The 26,944-nt window shown below is 38.7% G+C and overlaps 1 protein-coding gene across 1 annotated transcript in view; it reads right to left on the bottom strand.

The window, feature by feature from the left end:
- PIEZO2 (piezo type mechanosensitive ion channel component 2) overlaps nt 1-26,944 on the bottom strand; it is a gene marked incomplete at its 5' end in the record, with an annotated part of 88,899 nt that overhangs the window by 47,613 nt on the left and 14,342 nt on the right. The window contains 13 exons of the mRNA XM_029085771.1: nt 873-944; nt 1,755-1,876; nt 5,609-5,698; nt 8,149-8,308; nt 10,143-10,239; nt 11,443-11,686; nt 19,169-19,334; nt 20,755-20,856; nt 21,000-21,204; nt 22,926-23,126; nt 25,188-25,313; nt 25,492-25,668; nt 26,590-26,750. Coding sequence (XP_028941604.1) covers nt 873-944; nt 1,755-1,876; nt 5,609-5,698; nt 8,149-8,308; nt 10,143-10,239; nt 11,443-11,686; nt 19,169-19,334; nt 20,755-20,856; nt 21,000-21,204; nt 22,926-23,126; nt 25,188-25,313; nt 25,492-25,668; nt 26,590-26,750 — 1,923 coding nt within the window. The remainder of the gene's footprint in view (nt 1-872; nt 945-1,754; nt 1,877-5,608; nt 5,699-8,148; nt 8,309-10,142; nt 10,240-11,442; nt 11,687-19,168; nt 19,335-20,754; nt 20,857-20,999; nt 21,205-22,925; nt 23,127-25,187; nt 25,314-25,491; nt 25,669-26,589; nt 26,751-26,944) is intronic.

The raw sequence follows: 26,944 nt of genomic DNA, 5'->3' as shown, positions 1-26,944 counted from the left end.
CCCTAACCATTCTATGATTCTATGAATATTTTTTAAATCTTCAGAGGTTATTAAATAGTTCATGTCTGATTTCCTTGAACAAAGATCCAATAGAAGGACCTCAGATCTGAGATTGCAGTCTACTCAGTTTTCTTCTTTTACCCAATCCATAACATAGGAAAGAACTCTTATCATATGACTGGACTGGGCTACAGACAAATTAAAATATGATGCAACAGTGATACAAATAATACAGGCTGATAATTTCTTGTGCACAAGGCTGAACATATTTTTGTTCTCAGATAAACTTAAAAAAAACCCAGAAATAACAAAACAACTGGCATGAATAGTATGTTAAAGTGTGATCAGAGATATTCAGCTAAGCTCTACACAGCCTAGTCCTGGAAGTCTTGCTGCCTTACTGGGGTATTCAGATTTCTACATCTGACAGTAAAGTGACTGATGAACCATAAAAAAAGATGTATGAAGTGTGTATATGAAAAAAGGAATTATGACTAATCTTAGAATGCATTGGCAAATGTTCGCCATCACATTTTTAAATATATTGTGCTTTGCAGGAGGGGGGAGTTGAGACTTTTGAGGCCAAAACAGATTATTTTTGGCACATGTTTATCTGATTTGATATCTTTCTAAGAATGCCCAAAGTATCATAAGCTAGCTACGCTTCCAATACACATAAATTCAAAATATGGTTAAACTTACTCCATGGAAGATTTGGAAGTAGAAATCATTTGTTGAAAAGAACCAAGCCTTCTATCAAGTCACAATCATAAAATCAGGCATAAAACAAACAGGTCATGGGAATGCCTTCATTCTGGTCAAGGATATAAGGGTTAAATCCACGTATTTGTAAGATGATTGAGAAAACCTACTGGAAGCATGATCAACCCAAGGCCGCCACCACAGCTTTTTTTTGCCCTTGGCTTTCTCTTTGTCTGCTTCTCCTAAAATAAAATATGTCCAAACATTAATTTTACAAAATGAGAAACATGTTTCTTACACTGATTAATCATTTTTAATTTTCTCATAAGAGCTAAAATTTCATGAGCATATCAGATTTTAGATCTGCTGAATACATTCAATATTAAAATCATTCAGAAGCACAACCACTATGCAGAAATACTCTGGTTTATACAGCAGTTAAAACAGCATTCTACTCTAAAACAGCTAAAAAGTTCACTTCTGTGTTTTAAACGTACAGTCACAGTTGACTGTAATTTCAAGAATAAAATATTTTTCCTTCTCTCAAATCCCCTTATATTTCAGGCTCCAAAAAGTTTAAATCCAGTAAGTGACGACCCCAAGTCAGTGCTAGAAATATGGCACCAAATAGGAATCATTTTATCTGTTCCCATGTTTTAAACAACATTTTAAAGTACATAAACATTTCAGTGACTAAAAAAAAAAATCACAGCATTCATAAAATGTTGCTGGAAAAATGTGAATGCTACCTATTGGTAACGCTGTGTTTTATAGATAATGACTTTGTTCAAAACAAACTTCTGCTGCTATTCAGCTCTTTGCCAACAACCTGAAATTAACCAAAAGTAACCTTAAAGAAAACCATTTTCTCTAAACCTTCTTGCAGTACAAAATCCCAGAATTTTTTTTGCTGAATCAACTCCACACTGATACTCAGCTAACAACCTTGTTACATGATAACAGTTTTGAAGAACAATTTATCACTTGTCCAACTATTAGGTCTATTAGGTCTTAACACTCAACTGTAATTATGATACAAAAGCTAATGGTACCTTCATCATCATCTTCAGAAACCTTCCGAATCTCTGGCCCCTCTGAGGACTCCTGGGTCATGCTTAGCATCCTCTCTTTACCCTTTTTGTATTTTTGCTGCCTGGCTTTGATGCGATCCATTCTAGCAAAAAGAAGCATTTTATTAGATTCACGTCTTCACTCTTTTTGATCCACCTTGAAAAGCAAGTGTGAAACACGTTCATACACATGCCCTGCCCTCCCACCCACCCCTCCCTCACACCTCTCCCCCCCGCATTTCTAAAGGAAATATCCATTCCATATTGTTATTACTCCTGCCTTTAAACATAAGGAGTTAAATGGCTCTGAAGGGACTGGCTGGGAGGGTTAGTGTTGCTTGTTAGCACATGACTGTTACCCTACCCCCCTTCAACTATCTTATTATCATTTAAAAATGAAAGAATTGCTGTCAGGAGATACAACACAGCAAATTAAGCTCTGAGAAAAAAGGGCTTCTGCCTAATACGGTGGTTTTCCTGAAACTTGCCACTCTGAAACAGGGATGTGGCTGTTTCTGTGCTATTTGTGATACATCTTCACCCTTTAAACTCCTTTGTCCTACACATCTGGAAATACAGAAGACTTAAACTGGTTCAGTTTTGTCCAGATGCAGGCAAGCCTTCAATTCTCCTTCTTGCAATCCTGTAAAGTTATCCTAGTCTGGTCTTTGAAGACTACTTTATCACAGTTTGAAAACTGGTAGTAAAAAAAAAATGAAATCAATACGAATTAGTTCTTTCTATACAACTGGATTAGAAGCAAATGATTCACTAATTTCAGTGGTTAAAATGCACTTAAATATTTTTATCAATCTCTCCATTTGTTAGGGAAGAAACACCCACCAGAGAGGGAAAAACTCTTTAATCTCAGCTAGTTGCTATTATTCAGTAGATGATTAGACTTCTTTCCCTATCACTCATTTGCTGCTGAAGTTACGCTGTGTCAGTCAGGATGACTTGATTGTTCAAAACTTCCGGCTGTGCTCATGGTTCTCTTCATCCTAACCAGCCTAAACTGTATCGAACACTGATACACATTATTGAATGAAATAAAACAAGCACCTTCTATTGTTGAAGTCAGACATCCTGTAAATAAAAACTAGTCATTTTTAGGGAAACATAGATTAGCTTTGGCATTATTGCAAGCACTATCATCTCCCTGATCTTAAACTCTGCAGAATTAATAGAAACAAATGATGTCCAGGACAGGCACATCCTGTCAATTGGGATAAGATTGATTCAAGTGAAGAGCAGTGCCAGCAACAGCCCAATACATCATTTGGTGGGAAACCTTGGGCGTGCAGGTAGAGCACAGTCCCTGCAGCATTCTGGTGCTTCTTCAGTTATGTGGAAGAAACTGTCAGGAGTGGGCTTTGACATCTGGCTAGGAAATGGTTACGGCTTTTCATGCATGGTGATGGAGGACCATTGAAACCTTTTTGCAGTTACAAAAAAAGCATGCTGACTGCACCCAACAAAAAGCAGAGAGTGGCTTATGGGCTGTATAAAGACAAAGGATCTCCAGGATGCAAACACTATCAGTGAAGGTAAACATATAGATTTTTCACTCAGATACTAGAGGAGGAACCACAAATGAAATGGAAGCAACAAGCATCCAGTAAATTTTACCAGGAAGACATACAGAACAAAATCCTAATAATGGTAAAGTCAATGACAATATTGTCATCCATTGCAGCAGAGTGAGGATGTTACTCAGCTTCCTTAGCCCATAGTGTTTTCAGGCTATTTAGGTGTCTCTTAACAGAATCACAGGGGTTGGAAGGGACCTCAGGAGATCACCTAGTCAAACCCCCCACCCAAGCAGGTTCCCTACAGCAAGTTGCACAGGAAAGTGTCCAGGAGGGTTTTGAACATCTCCAGAGATGGGAGACTCCACAACTTCTCTGGGCAGCCTATTCCAGTGCTCCAACACCCTTCCAGTAAAGCCCATAAAAGATCCAGATGTGGCCTCACCAGGGCAGAGTAGAGAGGGAGGAGAACCTCCCTCTACCTGCTGGCCATGCTCTTTTTAATGCACCCAAGGATACTGTTGGCCTTCTTGGTCACAAGGACACGCTGCTGGCTCATGGCCAGTCTGCTGTCCACCAGGACACCCAGGTCCTTTTCCACAGAGCTCCTTTCCAGCAGGTCAGCCCCTAACCTGTACTGGTGCCTGCGGTTATTCCTCCCCAGGTGAAGGACTCTACACTTGCTCTTGTTGAACCTCATCAGGTTCCTTTCTGCCCAACTCTCCATCGTCTCCAGGTCTTGTTGAATGGCAGGACAGCATTCTGGTGTGTCAGCCACTCCTCCCAACTTCGTATCATCAGCAAAGTTGCTGAGGGTGGACTCTATCCCTATATCCAGGTCATTGATGAAGATGTTAAACAAGACTGGATAAAGTACTGACTCCTTGGGAACACTGCTAGTTACAGGCCACCAACTAGATTCTGCACCATTGATCACAACCTTCCAAGCTCTGCAAGTCAGACAGTTCTCAATCCACCTCACCATCCAGTCATCAATCCCACACCCTTTAAGCTTTGCTACAAGGACGTTGTGGGGGACAGTAACAAAAGCCTTGCTGAAATTGAGGTAGACGACATCCACTGCTTTCCCCTCATCTACCCAGCTGGTGATGACATCATAGAAGGCTACCAGATTGGTCAAGCATAATTTTGCCTTAGTGAAACCATGTTGACTACTTCTGACAACCTTCTTTTCTTCCAACTGCTTAGAGATGTTATAAAAAATGAGCTGTTCCATCACCTTCCCACGGATAGAGGTGAGGTTCACTGGCCTGCAGTTGCCCAGATCCTCCTTCTTGCCCTTTTTGAAGACTGGAGTGACAGTTTCCCTAACTGTTCCAACTGTCATTCCAGTTTAAGGTTGGGTTTTTTTTTGTTTTGCTGTTGTTGTTTTTTTATTTTGTGTTTTTTTGTGGGTTTGTTGGGGTTTTTTTACCCATTTCCTGTGTCTCAGTCTCCTATTTTCTAATTATCTAGGCTTTCACCTTCAAGTGAGACAGTGTTAATATGGCACTTCTGATTAGTTCTGGTAGTCTGTCTACCCTTTTCATGAGTTTCATAGGAGATTTGCATTTGACTGTCCTACTCTTCTGAGAGATGAGGAGAGACAAATTGAGATAAGAGCAGGGTAATTAGTGGAAGGAAATAAAGGGGAAATATGGCAAGAGATTTTTCCTCATATTTCTACTGCACTGCATGCTTTCATATCACACAAAACAGGATAACCTAAAACTACAATTGAGTTGGACCTCTAACAAAGAAAAAATATAGCATAGATACAGGTACCTCTTAAAGAGATGACTATACAGTCATGCTGCTATGATACTCTGGTGTGGAACAGTTAAAATCTGATCTTATTAACCTGTTATCACTGGATTTCTAAGGTTTAGAAAAACCTCCAGAATAAACTGGAGGGTTCACATCTTCTCTTGATCTACAGGAAACATCTGTTTCCATTACAATTTCAGGCTCACTGAGGAGCAGGTAAGTCAGTATATTGTACTCTGATTCTTTATGTTAACCTCACAACCTTTAGCACTAGAAATGTAATTCTGTGTTTAAATGAAAGTTTAGATTCTGCAATATGTTTTCCTCTTGGAAAACATGACTCTAAAACTAAACAATGGTGGAACACCTAAGATCTCTGAATGCCCAGAGAGCAATTTTTGCAATTGTAAAATCATACCTCAAAACCTAATCAGCATTTCTATAAAAGAAGGTGCTAGATAAATACCAACAACCAGTGAAGTAAATGCATCTGTATGTTTTATATAAATATATATATATCTATACACATTAAATACATACTGTCTTTTCAGTTGATCCATTGATTTTTTTTCCTCTTCAATTCTTGCCTTTACAGCCTTGACAATTGTGGCCTGGAAAAGCTCAGCACCCCTACAGCAGAAATGGGTGCAGAAGAAAAGAAAAAAGGAGAGGAAACATTAAATATTTCTAAGTTTCCCTTATGCCAGCTAGTCACGGAGAACTCTCTGTTCCCTCTGTACATGACCTTATCTGCATAAAACAAAACTAATCCAATGCCTGAAAGAAATAATCCATTACTCCAGAATATGAATCTGTTTACAGTCAATCATTTCAAGATCTAGGGCCAAACTTTGTGATCTCTACTCAGACTGTAGGTTTCTCTAGCAGCTGTTCGAGGAATTTGGTTTCCAGTCCTCAAGAACACAGAACACAGGTGGGTTCAAGGCTGAGTTAGGACCTCTTGCACACTTCCAGGATTTGTTTTTTATGGTCATTTCAGCATTATAATCACCTTGTCCCTCTGCCTCAGCCCCTTGGAAGTTGTGAGCAAAGTCCAGCTTTATCCAGGGCCATGATAAGCATAGTTCAGCTTCACTTTTGCCCTCAGAACACTAGAGTGCTTTCAATCTGATGAAAAATCCTTGAACAAGTTTCTGGTGTGCCAAATAATATGGCTTCTAACTTCATTTCATTAGAAATGTAATCAACTCACAGACTTGGATGTTCAGATCACATATTTTGACCAGTTGTCATTATTCACTCATCAGCTCTTGAAGACTCTTGAAGAGCCTCAAAGTCTCTCTCAAAGAAGTAGCATAGATTTAAAGCCTTTCTTTTGTCAGTAATTCAATAAGAACAGCTATAGTTTCAGAAGTCTACTTCTAATTAATTTGTCATCAATGTTTGCTATGAGATTAATCATTCTTCCATGTAATATGCAGGATGACCAGAACTACATTTTTTCAAAGGTATACAATAAAGACTGGCCATCACTGCAGTCCCAAAGTACAGTAAAATACAACAAAGAAGGACATATTCTCCTTAGCAGCTTGATCACTCCTAAATTCTTATGGACTATTGAAAACTGTCATTGGATCCTTGTTGTTATTGTTTGAATCACAATATTAACTAGAAAGCAGTCTCAGACCATGCTGTTTGAATCCAAACCTGACCTTCTCCATTGTCCACGTAAATTCAAACCTTGGATTTTAAAAAGGCAAGTAGCTAACTAAAATATTTAATTGTATCACTATATCACTTATATAAATTTGTTATATCAATTATGTCACTGCCTTTAATATCTTGGCACTTCCTGGTCATTAACATATTTATCTTTACAAAGCTCTTGACATATGAGCTCTTGGCTCATATGTCTCCACTTCTGCTGCTGGAGAACTCAAGCCTGGGTACATTCAGTAACTTACAAAAAGACACAAAGCTGGAAGTAAGAACCAAACATATTTCAGCCCAGCCCAGATCACTGCCATTTATGTGAGCCTAATCTTTCCTTCTGGATGCAAACTTTCCCATTTAGGAGGCATTTTGATACTCATGATTTTTCTTTGTGTTATTTTCACTATGAACGCAGCGTACAAAAAAAGCTACAAAAAGGTAGTATCCAGCAATCTTGGGCATCAAGAGTGAAATTCACCCCAGTGCAAAAGTCTGAGAGAGGTAATATGGGATTGAGGTATAGATCTTTTGGTAGCCCTGTTAACAGTGGTGAATTTTGTTCAGTATGGGCAGCTAAATATGTCCCCTTTTTAAAGTAATCCCTGGAGGGGGAAGATGAGGAAGATAAAAAATGCTTCCTTTCAGGATGCACAAGCCAAATTTTGCCCTCAAACACAGACAGGAATCAATGTCTGTATGTTTTTCAGGAAAAAAAAAAAAAGCCACAATACATTTAATCCAATACCAACGAAAGTAACTCCTTAGAAATTTGACTGAAATTAAAACCAATATTTTATTCCTGATCTGTCTTCTTATTAAAAAACCCCAGAAGAAATGTTGTGCTAGTGATAGCTATGAGTGGATGCTTGTGAGAAGGTACAAGTAACAGGCCCAAAAACGGTGATACTTCCTTGCCACACCTAGTCAGTGTTCAGTGATGTGACACTTCCTGAGTGTCTCACCAATGGTCTTCCTGAGCCAGATGTCACAACTTTCCTGTATTTTTCCTTATGTAACATTTTTAGAGTTGTGATTTCTAAGGCCTATTGTCTCAAGCAGGCTCTGATAGAAAAATGTTTTCTTTCCAAGGCTTGGAAACTCTGGCATTCGTTCTCATACACATTGGTGTTGAGAGAATGGTGCAACACACATCAACTTTCACAGCTTTTAGTAAAGCCTATCAGAGCAGCAGATGGTATTTGGTAGGAAAAAGGGTTTAACTTCTATCAGATTCTCAATTAGTTTGTTTTCTTACATGTGCTTTGTCAGAGTTGGGCTTGCAATTATGAGTGTAACATGGATTGCTTAAACCAATGTTAAATACCAGACTCTACTGTAAACAAATAAATACTGTAGTCATGCAGCACTTGAGCTGTTTCATTTGAATTTTTAAAAATGCAAGTTACCTTGACGCTAGGATCTGAGAAGCTTTTATATCTGCAACCACATGCAGGAAGTAGTAACTCATGAAGACTCTTCTTTGCAGCAGCAGGAAAGCAAAACATATGCTGTCCCAAATGATTCCTGCTTCACCACTGGGCAGTTTACAATCTAGATTATTGGTTGCTGGAAAAACACACCATCAGCATAAAGACTGTTGTATTAAGTATGCTTTTAAAATGTTTAATCAATTAAATAATCTTACACTTTAAAATTATTTGAATTTAGGTACTTTAATTAGATTTTTCTTAAGAAAATTGACATGCATTTCCATTTGAAGTACACCATATTTTCTTTTATACCAAACTGGAAAGCTTCCAACAATGTGATATCCCATGAAAACAGAATTCACCAAAGTGAACCATTTGCAAACAAATTCACCCTATCCTACTACATACTTGAAAAAAAAAAAGAATGGGAAAGAAGTATTTTTTGTTAGCCTGAAATATTTGATTTCAGTATTTTCTGAAATGACATGTTTCAATTCTTTTTTTTTTTTAATTGACTTTCTCTCTCATTTTTCTAAGAACACTATCAACATAAGAAAGAAGTGGTTTATTTTTGTCAAAATAATTTTTGGGCTTCCACTACCTAGTATTTTTATTTTTCCTCTCCACAACTCAGTTCAATGTTTCTTTCCATTGCATAAGAGAAAAAATATCTGAAACCACAAAACTGCTTCCTTTGAGGTAGGAGGAGAGAGTCAGAGAGGAAATCCCATTCCTCCAAGATCTAGATTTTGGCTTGGACTTCTTTCTTTCTTTCTTTCTTCGTTTATTCTCTAAAAGACAGTTCTCTTGGGGATATTAAAAAATTAAAACTGGGCTTTGTGGAGCTAGACTATAAACTAAATGACCTATGCTGCCCTATAGAAGGGAGTATAAAGACTTAAGGGACAGACTCCAGCTCAAAGCTGGCTTTACAATCAAGCAAGCCAGTTTAATAGGTCTGGAAGGTCAAGATCCAAGAGCTTCAAAGCCTGCTGTGCCTGTCCCCTGGGGAGTCAGAAACCTGTGTCTAAGTTTCTGTTGCTGCTCAAAACGTTTTGGATAATACAAGATCTACTGGGCACCATTTATCTTGTAAATTTGAATCTTCATATTTCCTTTCTTTTCCCCTACTCCCCACTTATCTATTACCATCAGACACGAAGACAGGAATTCAGAATTTTGCTGCAGACTCACTAGGATGAAAAAGTTCTTTAAATTCAGCAAAAACCACTGAAGAAACCCCTGGTGTCTTCAAACTATCAGTCCAGGGTGTCAGTACAAAGTGGAACCAAACTAATGGCTCACTGAGAGGTGAAGTGTCTTGCTCTCCACACTTCATTCCTCTCTTCTATCACCTCCATCCACATACACTATCCACTACCTCCCTGTTATCACCACAAACATGAGAATAATTGTAAAAAAAACTCTGCCTAAACTCACTATGCCTGCAAAAAATTACCACTTCTATGCTGGTTTAACCTCTCGCCATTTCAGTGGCCTGAACTGGTTTACACTTGGAGCAACAGAACATAAGACCTGATACACAGGGAGGAGTGGGAGTCTGCAGCTGGGAAAAGGTGCACTCTCCTTGCAGTGATGGTGAGCTGAGATTTTAGCTCAAGTTGTACAGTGAAACCACACCCTCATGTATCACATCACCTATGTATACCAGGAAACTGTGTTAAGCGCTGGAATCATCAAATTGTTAATTTACAGCAAACGCTGGTGGGGGTGGGTGGTGTGTGGGTGTTGATTGTTCTCTCTGTATATGGATCTCCTTTGGTTCTATGAAATATTTTCAATGTTCTGTGTTGCTAGTCAATATAGGACCAAGCTGTATTAACTGAACTTGCAGGTATGATTTTTTCACAAGGTAATATGTCAGGAAAGGGCACAACCTAAATATGGTAGAAGATTTTGAAGGTGATTCTTTTTTATTACAAAATATGAAGACAAATGACTATACTTACGAATACGGTAGCCTTTAACTGTACAAGCCAGGCTAAATGCCTGAATCAACCAGCAGCTGTTCTTAATTAATGATTCAATGTAGCCACATGCTCCTATCTGGAAAGTAAAATAACAGTTTCATATAACAAGGCATAGCAGAAATAAAGATAAGTTGCACCTCTTTACATGAGGATATTGTGACTACCCTTGGCTATATTAGATCTCATTACTAAAACAGAGATTAAAAGAGAGTGTCCTTACCAGTGACACACATCACTTTTAGATAGCAAGAATTTGTTCTCTCAATTATCAGTGAGATAGGAGGCATGTGCATTTTGTTTGTGTTTTTGCAGAGAAAGTGATAGGTCTGGCACGTGATGCAATGTGATGGCTAAGCAACTTTCATAAACCACTGACTTAATCTTGCAAACATACATGGACAAGCTTAACACACGTGTAGCTCCACCGAATTCCCAAGCATAAAATGAAGCACCATATGTAAGTATTTAGAACATTTGCAAATTCAAACCACCCATAAATCAATTTTATTTCAGTACAGTGACTTATATAAATGTAAAAAAAAAAAGTCTGCTCTTTTCAGCCCAGCACTAAAAATGTTCAAAGCTGGAAAGCAATTGCCAGGAATAAATCTAAATTTATCTTTCAAAAAGATTTAAATTACTGGCTTATCTCAATCACCCTTCCATGCCACTGCAAGAATACGCTCTAAAGAGTTAATTAATGTAAGAAAATCTTTAATATTTTGCAGAAGAATTTGACATTTATTTATCAAATATATCTGCTTTCACCTGAATTTCACACTAGTTCTAAAGGAAACAGGAATGCAGTTTGTAATCTTGTAGTCAGCTTTGCTAATTATATTACATCACATGACAACTACATCTAGTTCTAGGCTTGAAAGTTCTAGTTTTAAAAAAAGGTTTAATTCAATGTGCACTATTTATCAACAGTATGACTAATCTTGCACTTCTTACTCATTTCTCACTCCACTGAGATTTTCACAGGACTTCTAAGGAGAGACTTTACTAGGCAAAGAATCCAGAACCTGGTCCTTTGAAAACAACCTGTGATTTTTCACAGAGCCTGATTGAATACAAGGGTGCACACTTTCCTAATAATGTATATGCATTACCATTCCCTGGATATACGCTTGCATTTTCTGAATTAAAATGGACTTTGCTTTGCACCTGCAGAAGGCTGTGGTCCTGAAAAAGGATTTTTATCGACCACTCGATGCACTGTGCACACTTGCATTGAAACCAAAGTGCTGAGGGCAGAGGAAAGGCAGCAGCTACTCACCGATAGGATGTTCTTCATTGTGATCACAAAGACGTTGTAGGCAATCAGCCAGTCCCAGTAACGCAAAATGCTCCTGATGGGCTTCAGCAAGAGATCTCCACCAAAGAGAAGGAAATAAAAGCAGGCTACCAAGTAGCCCATGCAGAATATGCTGATCCTTGTGGTTCCCGTTATGAAGATTATAGTAAGCACAAACCAGAAGAGGTAACTAAATATTATCACCTTATACATGTCTAAGTAGGACCTGGAAGTAAAAGAAGGAGAAGAAGTTACCATTTTCTGAGGACAATGCTACCTTTCCTCTACCTGTGCTACTTGCTGATGCTTGTGCCTAAGATCTGCTGAGTGTTCTCGTCCCACTTCAGCATTCGAGCACCTGCTCAATATTAACACCAAGGTCAGTGGGTCTAGCTCATTCGTGGGTCTGCCTGGCTTAGATACTCAATTCTAGCTCATTCATGTGCATAAGCACCTTCCTACACCCGGTCAGGGCACTTTGAAGCACATGGGATCAAACCTTGTATCATGAAAAGGGGGAAAACATGTTCACCAAACTTCATTATAGAGTGATATTATCTGGAATGCATATGCAATTTAAAAGCTATTTGAGACAATCTTTTAAGAAGTCTGAGCAGTACTACAGCAAATCTATCTTCAAAAGCCAGCTACAATACTCCACTGCAAACAATTCTATTTATTGATGACTACTAAGGAATTCAGTCTTGTTAAAAGCCTACTTTTCAAAGACAGCTACTAAAAATATCTTTCTCCAGTGGAGATCAACTGTGAAAATTTTGAGGAATAAAAGGTTTCTGCAGAACGTAAATGAGATAGAATTTACTGAAACATTTGCCAGGAAGCTACAAGATGGACTTATCTGAAATCAGCCTGGCCCACAGTGGGAAAGTTTGAAACAATTTGGTATTTTCAGATTCCTTAAAATCTTGACTTAATATTGACTCAGTGAGCTTTCAAATAAGAATATCTGCCAAAGGCAATACCAAATACTACATATAGCTAAACACTGCAAAACCAACTAATTCTCAGTTTCCCCCACTTAGTGTTTTGGTTCCAGATGTAACTGTGTTTTCAGGGTCTGTTCACCCAGGCTGCAAAACTACGTTTGCCAGGAAACCAGGCAGGGAGACAGCCCTATAAGAGTACACATATGCCTAAGCCAAACCATGTAAGAAGCAAATGAACTAAATGCACTGTATGAAGCCACATAAAAAGGCCCCTGCTGCTTGATGTTCTCAGGCTCAGAACTTTCTAGGAGTATGTATTTATAGTCCTACATTTATAGGCCTGTATTATACATTTCCCTTGCTGAAGCCAACCAGAGAGACATTTAATGAAAGGTAATGAGAAAGCCCCTTTATGTTTATTTCCCACAAACATTTAGGAAATTTATGGACTACTGCCTGCAAAATATAAAATGTCATGACTTTAGAGATGCTACTGGGTTTTGGATGATAAAACATTAACAAAGGATCTACACATACTGGCAAAATAACGAAGCAGGAGACATCAGTTGAACAGGTCCTCACTAACTCTACATGCACTCAAAATGCGTATGTTTTTGCATATTGTTTCACTGTTTCTCCAGAAAAAAACCGACCATAATATTTGATGTTCCTTTAATAACAACTATTGATGTGTGGGATGGCTAGGAAGAGATCACTTTCCTGATACTGCTCTAACAATTGCAATATTTCAAAAATCTTCTCCTCTGCTACCAACAAAATGTATCAGCATCTTTTGAGAAAAGCCCGAAATGGAACTGAATTGATCAAACAAACAAGAATATCTTAATACTCTTCAATAAAAATGGACTCTGACTTTCAGGGACAACTGGAGCTGGCTGGATCCAAACTTTCCAACATATACACATGGCATTTGGTTGAGTCACAGTCCAACAGCAGATATCACCCTCTGATTAAAACTTTCAGAAATTAGAAAGAACATGAAAAGAAAGACAAGGATTTAGCTATTTTTTTACTATAATGTTAACCATTTGCTACATTTTAGCAGTCTAAAATATTAAATACATCTGTTGTTCTCATTTTCAAAATATACATTAAATATAGTAGCATTGAACATCTCTAAACCAAACACACAACAATACAGGATGTAAAGAAAAGCATCTCAAAAGGCAGGAGACAAGATAACTGTGTCAAGCGACGAATTATGTAGTTCTTAGAGAAAGAAATCATTCTGATTTTTGTAAATATGCAATTACAAGCAAGCCCAACCATAAAAATAGCTCCCAAGAATTCACCTTGAAGTAGACAGCTTACAAAATGGTGTTTGAACAAATAATCCAGGGCTCACCTAACCAATGAATATCACCAACCATCCCAGGTACCTGTGTGCTGTCCCAAGAACAATGCCAAACACAACGGTCAGGACTATACTAGAGTAGTCTTAGGTAGATAAAAATATTCCTGAAATCACACTTCTTTCCTTTTCAGTATGCCAAAGCTCCTTGTCTGTTTCAGTGTGGAGTCATGGATCCCCCTAATTTTCATTAATTGATTATAATTATACAGGTAGGTCAAGTGCTGCAAGAGCGGGAACGAAGACCTGTCTTGGTGGGAGAAGTTCTCAACATATTGCCTCTCAAATCACTTGACACATTCTCAGATGCAAATCTTTAAATTCTGCCTCAAACCCCAGAAATTTGGGAAGTGAGAAGTTTCATTTCCTTGCTCTTGAGATTATAATGCAATGGTGGGAGGCTGAAGCACAAAGCTACCCCAACAGCTGAAAGATCCTACACAAATCCAGAAGGTCAGTAAGGGTGCTTACCCTGTGTTTGAAAACTTATTCATAGACAGCAGAAAATACTGTCTTGGATATCATATACCATAATTTTATGCTTTCACTGTAGACCACACAGATCACTAGTTTAATGCCATGTAAACCTTCCAAACCTCATCTTCTAAGTGGTCTTTAAATCCACATCCAGTCACAGAGAGGAAAGGCCACCCTCAGGATGTGGTATTTGACAATACACCTAGGAAATATGAGAGCCCCCTGCTTCCCAAGGGGACAGTCCCACTCCCCTTCATCCCCTCAGCTCTGCATTCCATCCCCTTCTTTGGCTTTAGCTCTTTGAATCAGTTTAAAGAAGTAAATTTGCAAAAGCCTATTTATTTTGGGGGAGGGCAGAAGGAAGAGATACTTATCTGCCTATTCAGCCTATAAACCAACTCACTGCTGGTGTGATGAATGCAAAGGTAGGAGTGTGTAGCTGGGGGCCAGGAATACAGCCACACATCTGAGGAAGATTAGCCACTACACCAGCATACCAACAGCATCAAACTATGGCTTTTCACAGCACAATAACCTTGAATAAGAAATTACACAGAAGAAACCTGAAAGATGAATGAAGAATTAAAAATGCCGATTTGCCAACTGTGTCATTAGCAGAACCCACTCTGGATAACATTTTGGAAAAACTTACTTTATCACTTTGCTCAAAACCAAGGAAGACAAAGTCTGAAGTTCATTCTACCCACCCATCAAAACTATTGTAACCTCAGATGGCTCTCCATATCAGATGATCTGCTTTTCTTTATTAAAGCTTTATTAATCTTGTCATGATTGTTTCAATATTTTATTTCCTCAGGAATTAATTTTTAACTGTAATACAATCTAGCCTGCTGCAAAAAGATTGCTCTAGGTGTATTTCTGTTCCCAGCATGCTTAATGATGTGTTTGGCTGTGGCCAGTCTACTGTCCGGACCTCTGCCTGCAGGTACTGAAGTGCTGATACTGCGACTGATAACCCCTTTGAGGAAATGTGTTTGTTCTCAGTCAATGCTTTAAAGTTTAGGGAAAAAACACACTTCTGCATACACACCGATGAGGGAATATTGTGCTGTTGCTCTGACCGATACAGCTCAATGCTTCTTCATACTGGAGGAGTTGCTGTTATGTAGTTCCATTGCCTTCCCGTATCAGCCACCCTTTTTGCTTTGAGTGTGGCTTGCCACCTCCGTATAACCCCAGGGTCCTTCCTGCAGCCCTCTTCTGATGATTTACTTTCTCCCTTTCCTTCAGGATTATTATCCCTATTTATATGCATTCTGTAAGCTACCTCTAGTCTCCAAATTTCTCCTTTCTTTTCCTTCTTCCCTAGTTCCAAGAAAGCCATTACAGCTGCCTTTGAGAGACTCCACCTGACTCACCTGGTGATGGTTCCTAGGGTGCAGGTATTAAAGGGGATAGTTCAATGACTGGCTGTTAATACTGTTTCTGCTCTAAGAGGAAAAAAGTAGATTACAACCTCATTTTTTTTCCCTGTTAATGTCTAGGCGAATGTCTGAAAATTGCTTGGGAAGTGAAACTAGGATTTTCCAGCATGAGAGACTGTGGGAAAGGATTATCCTTAGTGAAGTAGTTTCAAATCCTGTTTCATTTTAAAAGCTCCTGCTTCTATTCTTCATTTTTATTTCTGTTTCAAAGGCTTTTGGTTGTGCTCTCCCTTGGGGTCAAGCACATATTCCCTGAGAAATATGGGGGTGGAAAGACAAGAAAATTTCAGGAAATCTCTTCCTCAGCCTGTATTTATCATTGTTGAGCTCAAGTATTTCTCTAGAGAGAAGAAAATTAAGCATTTGGAAATACGTTATTTTTCTGCTACTGTTTATATTGCCATTAAAAGCTTTTTATCCATGCCTACTAGGACAGTGACCAACTGGCATCTTCTCAAGGGAAGAGACATCAGAAAGGGTGCTTCAGGCTGCAATGGACACTTCTTTTATGTGGCAGTAAATACACATCGGGCTTCTCAGAAAACACATGAATACTAAGCACTAAATTTTTTTATGCTTTGTAATTTATTCATAACCAGGTTGTCTTCACTTATTTGCTTGGCTCTTTCTGACTGACTTCTGGAGAAATGCCATTTTTAATTTCACTTGCTTGGATAAGCTTTGTACCAAGTTCTTCTCCATGTTACTAAATATTTAGACCATTCTGAAACTTCTATGGCAAAGTGCAAGAAGTGTTTTTAGACAAAGCCCTTTCAGTTCCAAATTGTCTTGAATGGAGGCCAGATACATACATTTTCTTCTGAGGTATATCTTCTGTGAATTCTCCAGAGCTTGAGAGTCCTTCTTTTTAAAGATTTATATTCCCTAATAAAAGATTCAGTCACTCTAAGAGACTGTCCAGCCGTTCTCTGGTGTTTCATTGAAGCAAATTAGGCATTTAAAATTGCATATGCACAGTGCAACCTCTCAAAAATAACATCATCTAAAGCCTAGGAAAGTCTGCATTGTAGTGAAAGCATTTAAGGAGATATTTAAGGGCTCAAAGAAAGGAAAGATACCATCAAGAACACAAGATCTATTATGCAGGTCATACTAAATGAAGGTCTGTTTATACCTATACATGACATTCTATAAATATGTTTCCATTACAGATTCAGGAAACTAACACTACAAACAAAAAAAAATAAAAGTACAGCTTACCTGCTTAAGCATCTACAAGAAAGGATATAATAAACAGGACTTTTCCTCTGTTCCTGAAATTAATGGGTTTTCTATTCATTTGATGGATTTTTTCAAACAAAAATGTCCCTGTTCTGTTTCTTTCTCTGCCTTGTTTTTTTACTACTTCTTATTCACACAGCATAAAACTATCACATGAAACAGTCGTACAGATTTCTGTATTTAGTTGGAACAGGTATAAAGTGATCATAGTTTATTTGTTCAGCTCACCACTACTAATGGGATTCTTTGATCTTCTGTTTTTTCTGTACCTTCCACCAGCAATATTACTTACTGCTTAATACAAGTTGTAAAGTCCCAATTAAATAGTTGCATATGATTAACCATCTATACACAGGTCTATTTTGTCAGCATATGCCAAGCAGTCTGTTTGAATGGATCTGATGCCACCAAAGACTTCAAGCTGGTGCATACCATGCATATGAATCAAAACACAGAACTTAACCTAAAGGATTGTGGAGAGGCAATAAATAGGTCAGTTCAGCTTGGACTTTGCTTTCCATTATAAACCTGACTCTGATTCCCATCCAAAATCTTCAAAGAACATCCTCTGTGCTTCAATCTTTTCATGCTTGGTGATTTGGGAATATCTTCTACAGAAGACCAGAAATACATATCAGATTCCAGGGAACTTTGAAAAGATGCCAAAAGAAGCTGTTCAAAAAGCAGTGATTTTCTTGCCTCTTTTCCCCTTCTGATGATAGCCTTTAAACACATTCTCATTATTAATGAGTTTTTTTCACAATTATTTTTTTTTCTGGACTAAGGAGGGAAAATTTGATATTTTCTTTCTGCCAGTAGCCATCTCACCAGTGATGGTCCTTGCCAGTGAGCAATGACATCAGTGTTCCTGATTCAACTGTATTTACAGATTTTGCTAAGATGGACATCACTGCAGTGTCAAGAAAACCTCAGGCAATCCACCCTACACATTTGTCTCAACCAAGCCCTGTGTGGCAGATGTTTTTTAGAAAGTATCCCCACCTGATGGAGCATGTTGAAGATAGATTATGACTTCTCTCTTTCTGCTTATGTCACTGGATCTAGAGCACTGAGGCCACTGTGTAGACTGGAAATACTCAAGGGGGAGAACTCTTCACCCTTTGCCCAGAATTGACTATAAATCTCTGGACAAATAAGTCAGTTGAATGTGTTCCAATGGTCTCCTTTTCAAGGCTATTTCAAGATAGATTTGGCCACCATTTCTAACAGAAACAGCAGGATCAGCTTAAAGATCTTGAGAAGAGCTTCTGGTAATAGCACTTCTCTGGTAAAAGAAATAAAAGTTTATCAGCAAAAGGGAGATTTCACTAGATGTTAGTTCAATTTTTTTAAATTCCTAACATTCAGACATCTATTGGTAATGTGCAGTCACAAAATAAATACCTAGTGTGACAAAACACAATAGCTAAAAAATCTTACTCTTCCCATTTATTCTCATAATACTGCACCAAACTTTCAGAGACAACTTCAATTAAGAGTATGTCCAGTACAACTCAGAAGAGCCAAGCTAATCCGTGTTTGCTGAAATGATCACATAGGAACAGCTCCATTGTTTGAAGACCATGTAGAAGAGACTGTCCTAGGCTCTGCCCCTTTTTTATACACCTTCCTAAACAACCTTACGTGGATAATGAGAAACAAGAAGACACACCAGTTGTCCTTCCAAGACACTTTTAAGGTTCTTAGGCCTAGATGAAATAGCACAAAGTACAGTCTTTTGTATTTAGAGTATTTGATTGTACTTAGAAAATAACTCAGGAGGACATAACTAACGAATTTGTGGGATTAAACACATACATGGCCAAATTCAGACTACAACAGATTCTTTCTAGCATGCCTGTGTTTTGGGGGAATCCACTAGAGTGCTGAAGTACACCATAAACACTGCCCCCACAGGGCATTCATGGAGGGAATACAAGCTTTCAAGCAAATTTATTACTGAACATTCCTCTGGGGAGCACTTAAAACAATGAGCAGTGTTAGGAAGACTTGTTTTCTTCTGCCTTTCTCTAAACCAGAAGTTGATTACCCAGAAACTAACTACCTACTATCTCATGCAGCTGTAAAATGTATGTTATGAAATGGAAGCATATATGAATATAAATTCCAAGTAAAATTGGAAGCTGTAAGAGTTACTTTTACACTAGAGAACTTTACAAAAAGGAAGCACTATGTTTTCCAGGTATTTAAGATTCAGTTCTTACCGGCAGTGAATGAAGTCAGGAACAGGATTATGCTGGCTAAAAGATGCTGCATCAAGATTCATGCAAATTTCCACATTGTCTCCAGCTATGATTCGTACTGCAGCTTTATTTTCATCCTCAAATGTCTGTCTTTGTAAGGATGCACACAGCAGCAACATGAAATCATCTAGGAGAAAGCAGTGGTTGCAAGGAAAAATCCAGTCATTAACTTAGGTGTAGGGAGTGGTGGTCATATATAATAATGTAGTTAACAGACTGCTTTCCCATGCTTTGAACCTCCTAAGATTGTGCTATTTTCAATGCATTTAACACTGATTTGAAATTCATTAATATATTTAGGTTTTTTACCTGTCATCTTCTATGATTTTTATTGAGAAATAAATTAGAAAAGGAAAAATAATTAATACTTTTTGATGCCACTTCATTAAAAATGCAATAAGGAAAAAACAGATGCAGAAATTACTGATTCTTTGAATTTTTATACTACATACAAAGTCACACTTATTATTCAATCTCCCACAGAATATGTCAGCTTGCTACTATACAGTAAATATAAGGCTGGCTTCAAATTACACTCTACAGATGTTTTAAGCAAAGGACATGTAAACACTTCACAACTATGTGAAGTGTTTCGGTCCGGTCTTGTTTAATGTCTTCATCAGTGACCTGGATGAAATGATAGAGTCTGCCTTCAGCAAGTTTGCTGATGATACGAAGTTGGGAGGAGTGGCTGACACACCAGAATGCTGTGCTGCCATTCAACAAGACCTGGAGACGATGGAGAGTTGGGCAGAAAGGAACCTGATGAGGTTCAACAAGAGCAAGTGTGGAGTCCTTCACCTGGGGAGGAATAACCGCAGGCACCAGGACAGGTTAGGGGCTGACCTGCTGGAAAGGAGCTCTGTGGAAAAGGATCTGGGTATCCTCGTGGACAGCAGACTGGCCATGAGCCAGCAGTGTATCCTTGTGGCCTAAGTGGCCAACAGTATCTTGAGTGTGGCCAGTAGGTCAAGGGAGGTTCTCCTCCCCCCTCTATTCTGCCCTGGTGAGGCCACATCTGGAATACTGTGTCCAGTTCTGGGCTCCCCAGTTCAAGAAAGACAGGGATCTTCTGGAGAGAGTCCAGTGGAGGGCCACAAAGATGATGAGGGGCCTGGAGCATCTCCCATATGAGGAAAGGCTGAGAGAGCTGGGACTCTTCAGCCTGGAGAAGAGAAGACTGAGAAGGGATCTTATAAATTTCTATAAATACCTGAAGTGTGGGGGACAAGTGGATGGGGCCAGGCTTTTTTCAGTAGTACCCTGTGACAGGACAAGGGGCAATGGGCAAAAAATGGAACACTGAAAGTTCCAGACAAACCTAAAGAAAAACATATTTACTGTGAGGGTGACAGAGCACTGGAATAAGTTGCCCAGAGAGGCTGTGGAGTCTCCATCTCTGGAGGTGTTCAAAACCCACCTGTACGCTTTTCTGTGCAACTTGTTGTAGGGAACCTGCTTTGGCAGGGGGATTGGACTAGATGATCTCCTGAGGTCCCTTCCGACCCCTATGATTTTATGATTCTGTGATGTGCGAAAATACTTACAGACAAGGAAGACAGGGTTTGGTCTCACAATGAAGTCTGGAAAGTATAACCACTTTATGATGTTGGAGTTGAAGTTGGCATTACCACTTCTCCATGGATAGTCTGTATGACAGAAACACACAAAAATGCAATCAGCACTTTATAACAATTACTTCACACTTTTCTTCTGAATACTTATCAATTTCCCAGCACTTTTCTGTAAGAGCAAGCAGCAGTAATTGTCCGTAAAGGGTAAGTGGCCTTACCTTTACAAGGAGCAGGTGGGATACCAATACAAAGGAAGTACTGGAACGTAATGATGCATGCCAGAAAACAGCAGTATTTTGGCCAGATCTCTGCAATAGCTTTTCTTCTACGTCGATATAATACAGCAATCAGACAGAAGGCATGAATCATGGCATAAAAATCCATTCGTTGACCAATTACATTCACTGACAGAAGAAAACAGGTCTGGAAAACAAGTAAAGAAACATAAGCAACAATTGCAACCTGATTGCTAGTCAATGCAGCAAGGATAAGCTAATCTGGATCCTGACAGAATGCTTGGACACGTGCTAAGCTCACTGCAGGAATCCTTTGCAAACCAACATACTACAACTCTTTAGTAGCAGTAACCTCCCTCACACCCCCCCCCTCCAAATTTTTTATACTCTTTTATGAGTGTCAACTATGTGAATACAGCATTGAAGCAGGTTTCCATTATGTGATATCTAAAGATACAGAATGGAAAGAGTGTTGTCACAGTAGCCTGTATATGAAATATTTAATTGTTGCCAAACAAAGCACATATTACACAGACGTATTTTGATAGCAATTACAGATGTGAAAAAGAAGAGGAATTATTAAGAATAACAACAACTAAAGTGTATCCTCATGTGTGAACCAGACAAAAAGGGATTTAGACTTCTATTGGTTATAGACAAACCCAGTCAATTGCTGTAAGGCAGCTTTAGTTCTCCATTCTTCTAAAGGCTCTGCACCCCAGAGCATTTCTGTTCTCTGCCTCCACTTAAAGTAGTCCCTTCACTCCATGCCATGAAGCATATTTTCAAACTTAGTGAATAATTCATAGTGAATCATTTATTCAGAGCACTTCACTGTTTTGATTTGCTCTCTCCTCAGATTAGGATGAGGTTAAATTTATTTCCCAAAGGAAATAGCTTGCTGATTAATTTTAATTTTCACTCATTCTTAATCCTCAGACTGGATGTGAAGAGTTTACTCTATCTAGCAAGGGGTGGTCTTGTTTAACAAATAGGTCAAGAGCATCATTACAATTAGATTTGGGATGCATTAGCCTAGGAGTTGCCTTCCTGAGATAGCCACAGATATTTGTGAAAAATATCTATTTCTACAAACATTTCACATGTCTGAACAAACAGACAAGGTAAGGGAACAGAGATGAAGCTGCCTTTTTTTTTTTGCCCTTTTTTTTTTTTTAGCACTTGTTTAGCAATAGCTTGTCTTCAAGGCAGGTTCAGTTCTGATGTTTTACTGCTGGACTGGGTGAAGCAGGTAGAAGGAACACATTAGCCGAGCCTAAACCCCAGCTGTCTGGGCTACTGCTGCTGTCAAACAGACAAGCAGATCTAGATATTTAGGATACATTATGGCTCTTCAGAAAAATCCTTTCATTCCTTTGTACCTGTCTCTCCTAATTCTCTGTGTTTCTGATCTACTGAAAAGTTCTTCGGAGAAAGAACTGTGTCTTACACTAGTGGCACAAAGCAGCAATAACCTTCACTGAAGTTCTTCCTCCTGCAAACTGCTAACAGCCACAGTAACAAGTATAAAAAAACAGGATGAGTTTGTGCAGCCGCAGGCAAAAGCAGCTTGGAAATGTTTAAATAGGGACAATGGCCTGCTAGGTCCTGCTTTCTTCCTCTGCTCCTGCAGTCTCTCGTTCCCTCTGTGTGTGAGCGCATGTGAGGGTATGCCTCAATTCTGTCTCTTGTCTCATCTGTTAACTCTTTTGTTGAGTTACAAGTAAGACATACAAAAAAAAGCAAGAAGGAAACCACAACTAGCAGATAGATAGCAACTGTGGTAAGGTCTAATATGAGCAATAACAGCATCCAGATGTCAAACATAGTTTAGGCCAGTATTCAAAAATAATACAATCAAAAGGTATGGAATGATAGTCTAAAGAAAATGAATATATAGTGATTTACCTCCAAACCGAACTTGTAGAAAAAATAGTTTATGAAATACTTGACACAGTTTACTAGTCCATCATCCAGATGTGCTCTTGTGATATCATGGAAAATGGTTTTAGTCACAGGTGCAGTAAGGTTATTTCGACATCTGTAGTACTCTTGATGACGGTAGATTGTAACTTCAAAAGCCAGAATAGCCAGCATCAGTAAGTTATTCTATGGGAGACACAGTCAGAAGAATATTAAATAAAAATCAGAACCACAAGAAGCTATATAATCTTCTGATAAGCATAAACTCATGAATACTCAAATAGATGTCACTATTGAGTGCTTCCACACTCCAGGGTGCACTGGCAGCTATTCCCAGTTACTATAATTGAAACAAAGTAAGTTTTCTACTGCTTCTTGGATTTTGATGAAACATACTGACATTCAGAAGATACATTTAAAGACATTAATTAAAAAGTACTATAACGAACACTAGTTGTGGAAAGGGAGGAAAAATGCATTGAGCTATCCATGTGTAAGTACTATAACGAACACTAGTTGTGGAAAGGAAGGGGAGGAAAAATGCATTGAGCTATCCATGTGCTGTCTCATGTTTTACAGCTGCTCTTAAGATACCATGATTTGCTTTACAGTGGTAGAGGATACAAGCATACAGAAAGCCATCTGCAGGAGTTCAGCTAGCAAGTAAGCACTAACTTCTTAAAACTGCAAGTGTGCTGGGTAGTGCTAAGATATCCTGGATATGCTTTCAAATGAACAGTCTATCTGGCAGTCTTCACTCAGGCACAGCTCCTTCTGTCCCAAAACCAGATTGACCTGGATGCAGTCTTGAGCAGCTATGAAGTGAGTTTCTCTCAGAAGGGAGATCTGCCTGATTGCTCAATAGAAGAGAGGTATTAACTAATGCCAAAAGTTGGTTAAAAAGACCAGCTCAGAGAAGTTCCTCAAGGAAGCCATAACTGAAGCTGAAGAGGCAAACTCTAGATCTCTGTTCACTGAGAAATATTTGGGACAAGAGTGTCCTGAGACAGGTGTCACTGTTTTTTCTTAAAAAAAATTGTTTGGGTTTTGTGATTTTTTTGTCAAGAAGTTATTTTTACTTGCTCTCCCTAGGCTTCCTATTCTTGTTGGGGAGAGTTTTACACAATCTATCATAGATAGGCTCCTTGCTTCAACACAGCAGACATTTTGCATGTTTGTTAATAGACAGGGGCAGAACAGAAACACACCAAAACTTGAAGCTTGGAACCTTCAGGTCTAGCATGGAACTGAATTCCTCTACATAGAGGAATTTTATTTGATGAAAATCCTTCTAGAATAATTTCTAATCCCAAAGCATTACCTATTTAGCTCAATAAAGCACCTAGCATCAAGCCAGACACCACTAGACAACTTCACTTCCCATGCAGAACTCTTGGGTCAGTAATTGCTTTTCCCCACTATATTCTTAACTGTAGGAGGTGCATGGCTTAGGGAGTGAGAGGCAGAGGCACTACCAGAGCCTGATATGCTGACCACCAGAGCTTGGCAGATCTTCTCTACACAAACAAAGCATGCAGACGTAAGCTCTTAGGGATGAAATGAGAAGTCTAGTTAGATCAAAACTTGCTGTTGTTCAGTCAACAAAATTCTGACAGCCTTAAACTGTGTATACAAAATTTTGAAGATTGTTGAAATTAAGAAGAGACATGCAAAGTTTCCCCTGGGAGTTTGGACATTTTTATTGTAAGCAGAATTTTTCAATCAAGATAGGAATAATAAAATATTGCTTGCAGGCATCAACTGAAAACAAGAAAAAACAAAAGACATAAATTTACTAGTGTCTGAATGAATTATTCCCTTAACTCATTATATTTTCTAAGCTGTGGCTAAGGAATAAGCACTTAAAAAAATTAACTGCTTACAGCATATACTGTCATTCAAGGCAGTTACTCCAATTAGACCCATCAGTCCTTTGCTACCTGAAAGCTATATACCTCTTAATTACTTAGAGTTCTTAAGTATCACATTTCTTAGAGTGGTTTTAACAGATGGTAGAGTCAGAAAACCATACTTCCACATGCAGATGATCTTAATTGGTATTGAATCCCTTTGGGAAATGTCCTGTGTAAGAGATACGCTTTCTGCTGGTTCTTCCCCTCTGTACTTTGCTATTATCAATGGCTTGCATTAGATTTTTTTTGTGTGTGGCAGATGATTTATTTCAAAGACATTGCTAATTTCATCACAAATAAGAAAATATATCAATATAGATAATTAAATAATTACCCTTAAGTACACAAGCAGAGGATAAGACTTCCTCAATCCAACCCACTCTGCAGGATCAACTGGCCCACTGTAGAGGACTGAGGTTTTGAGTTCTTCTAAATTGACCTTAGTTTCATTCTCTCCTGGCTAAAAAGAAATTGCAACAGTTTATAAAAAATGAGTTTAAGGCTGCTTGGAGAGGGAATTATAATCAATAATAATACATTAGGTGAACTGTAGTTTTCAGTACTTGATATGCTTCCTTTTACTCATCTTCATTGAAGAAGGCAGCAGTCAAACATTTTTAATATGCACTTGTACTCACCAACGTACAGTTACTGGAAAAAGTGCTGGGATCAATAGACGTGAGCTGGTACAACATTTTGCAGACAATAATCACACATGTCCAAACAGTGCAGATACTTGATGCCAATGGGCGAAACTGAGCATATGGCAAAGCAAGAGCCCAGGCAATTAAAAACACAAAGTTAAACAGAGACACCTGAAAACACAAAAACAAGATAGAAATTACATGGAGTAACAGGAGAACTGAGAATGTCTTCCCTTTTCCAAAGTAATTTAAAAAAAATAATTCAAAAGAAAGGGACATAGAGAAATTGTGAGAAAAATACTGAAGAAAAATTACAACAATATTCACAATAACACAGACACAAAGTGGTAAGTGATGAAGGAAGGTCTAGGAAGAACATTATTTCCTACATAACATTAATACTATTAGACCCACGAAACTGCATACCCACCCTACAAACAAACATAAAATATGAAAGACTACATGCTGATTTTGCTGCTTTAGTACACATGAAACAAAGAAGAAATGATACAGATCGGTGTGTCTGTGGAACCCACCTTTATCCTTTTGTCCTTTTTCCCCGCAAAGATGTGAGAAAAAGAATTTTGTTTTGTAATGAATTCTGCCCTACTACTCTGTTCAAGGAATGGCTATGTCAGTAGAGAAATCGCACTGTGCACACCAAATGCACAACTAAAGGTGTTGCTCCCTTTTTCTTTAGGTGCAGTTCCACATTCCTCTTTCTTCAGCACCAGACCCATTTTAAGCAATTTTCCTCCATGTTACTTCCCAACCCTTTTCTACAACCTCCATCCCTGGATGATGCCCAAAGCCAGCTTGAGCAGGGGAGGTGTTATGTGTCTTGAGTCCAAAGAATTAGACTAATAAAACCTTAGTATCTGGAGAAAAGGGAAGGGCTGAGTATCTAGGCAGATAGAATATCACTGTGGAAGAAGATGTCAAGGCAGGTCCCCTGCAGCTGACAAGCTCTGCTGGACCCCACAATTTCAGTGAGGTCTGACATGAAGAAGGTATCTGCCTACACTTAGGTGTACCACTGTGCAGCAGAAGCCTCCCCCATGGGTAAGATTTTGTCAGCGGGTGTTTACTTGCCTCTTTCACAGTGACCCAGATGATGTAAGAGGAAACGATTTTGATGATGTGCAGCTCCAACAGCCACCACACAAAGACTTGCATCTTATGAAAATACTCCAGGAATTTCAAAAACAGCACTGTAAGGCGATCAATCACCAGATGCCACTTGTTCCTTAAGTCTGCAGAGACGTTCAAGCAGAACCATAGGGAGGAGAAAACAGAAGGTCTCTGTTAAAAGGAATGGCCCACTAGACAACAGTGAGCTTTCTACTTCTCTTCTAGGACTTAGAGTAAGACAAGAAGAAGGTTAAAGGTATGGCTCAGTGGTTAACTAAAACAAAATGGGGTTGAGGCTTACTTAGCTATGGTGTTC

The sequence above is a fragment of the Antrostomus carolinensis genome, unplaced genomic scaffold (assembly GCF_000700745.2).
Source record: "Antrostomus carolinensis isolate BGI_N321 unplaced genomic scaffold, ASM70074v2 scaffold12917, whole genome shotgun sequence".
Classification (NCBI taxonomy): Eukaryota; Metazoa; Chordata; class Aves; order Caprimulgiformes; family Caprimulgidae; genus Antrostomus; species Antrostomus carolinensis.
The sequence above is the reverse complement of the archived record's forward strand: the minus strand, read 5'-3'. Positions and strand labels throughout refer to the sequence as shown.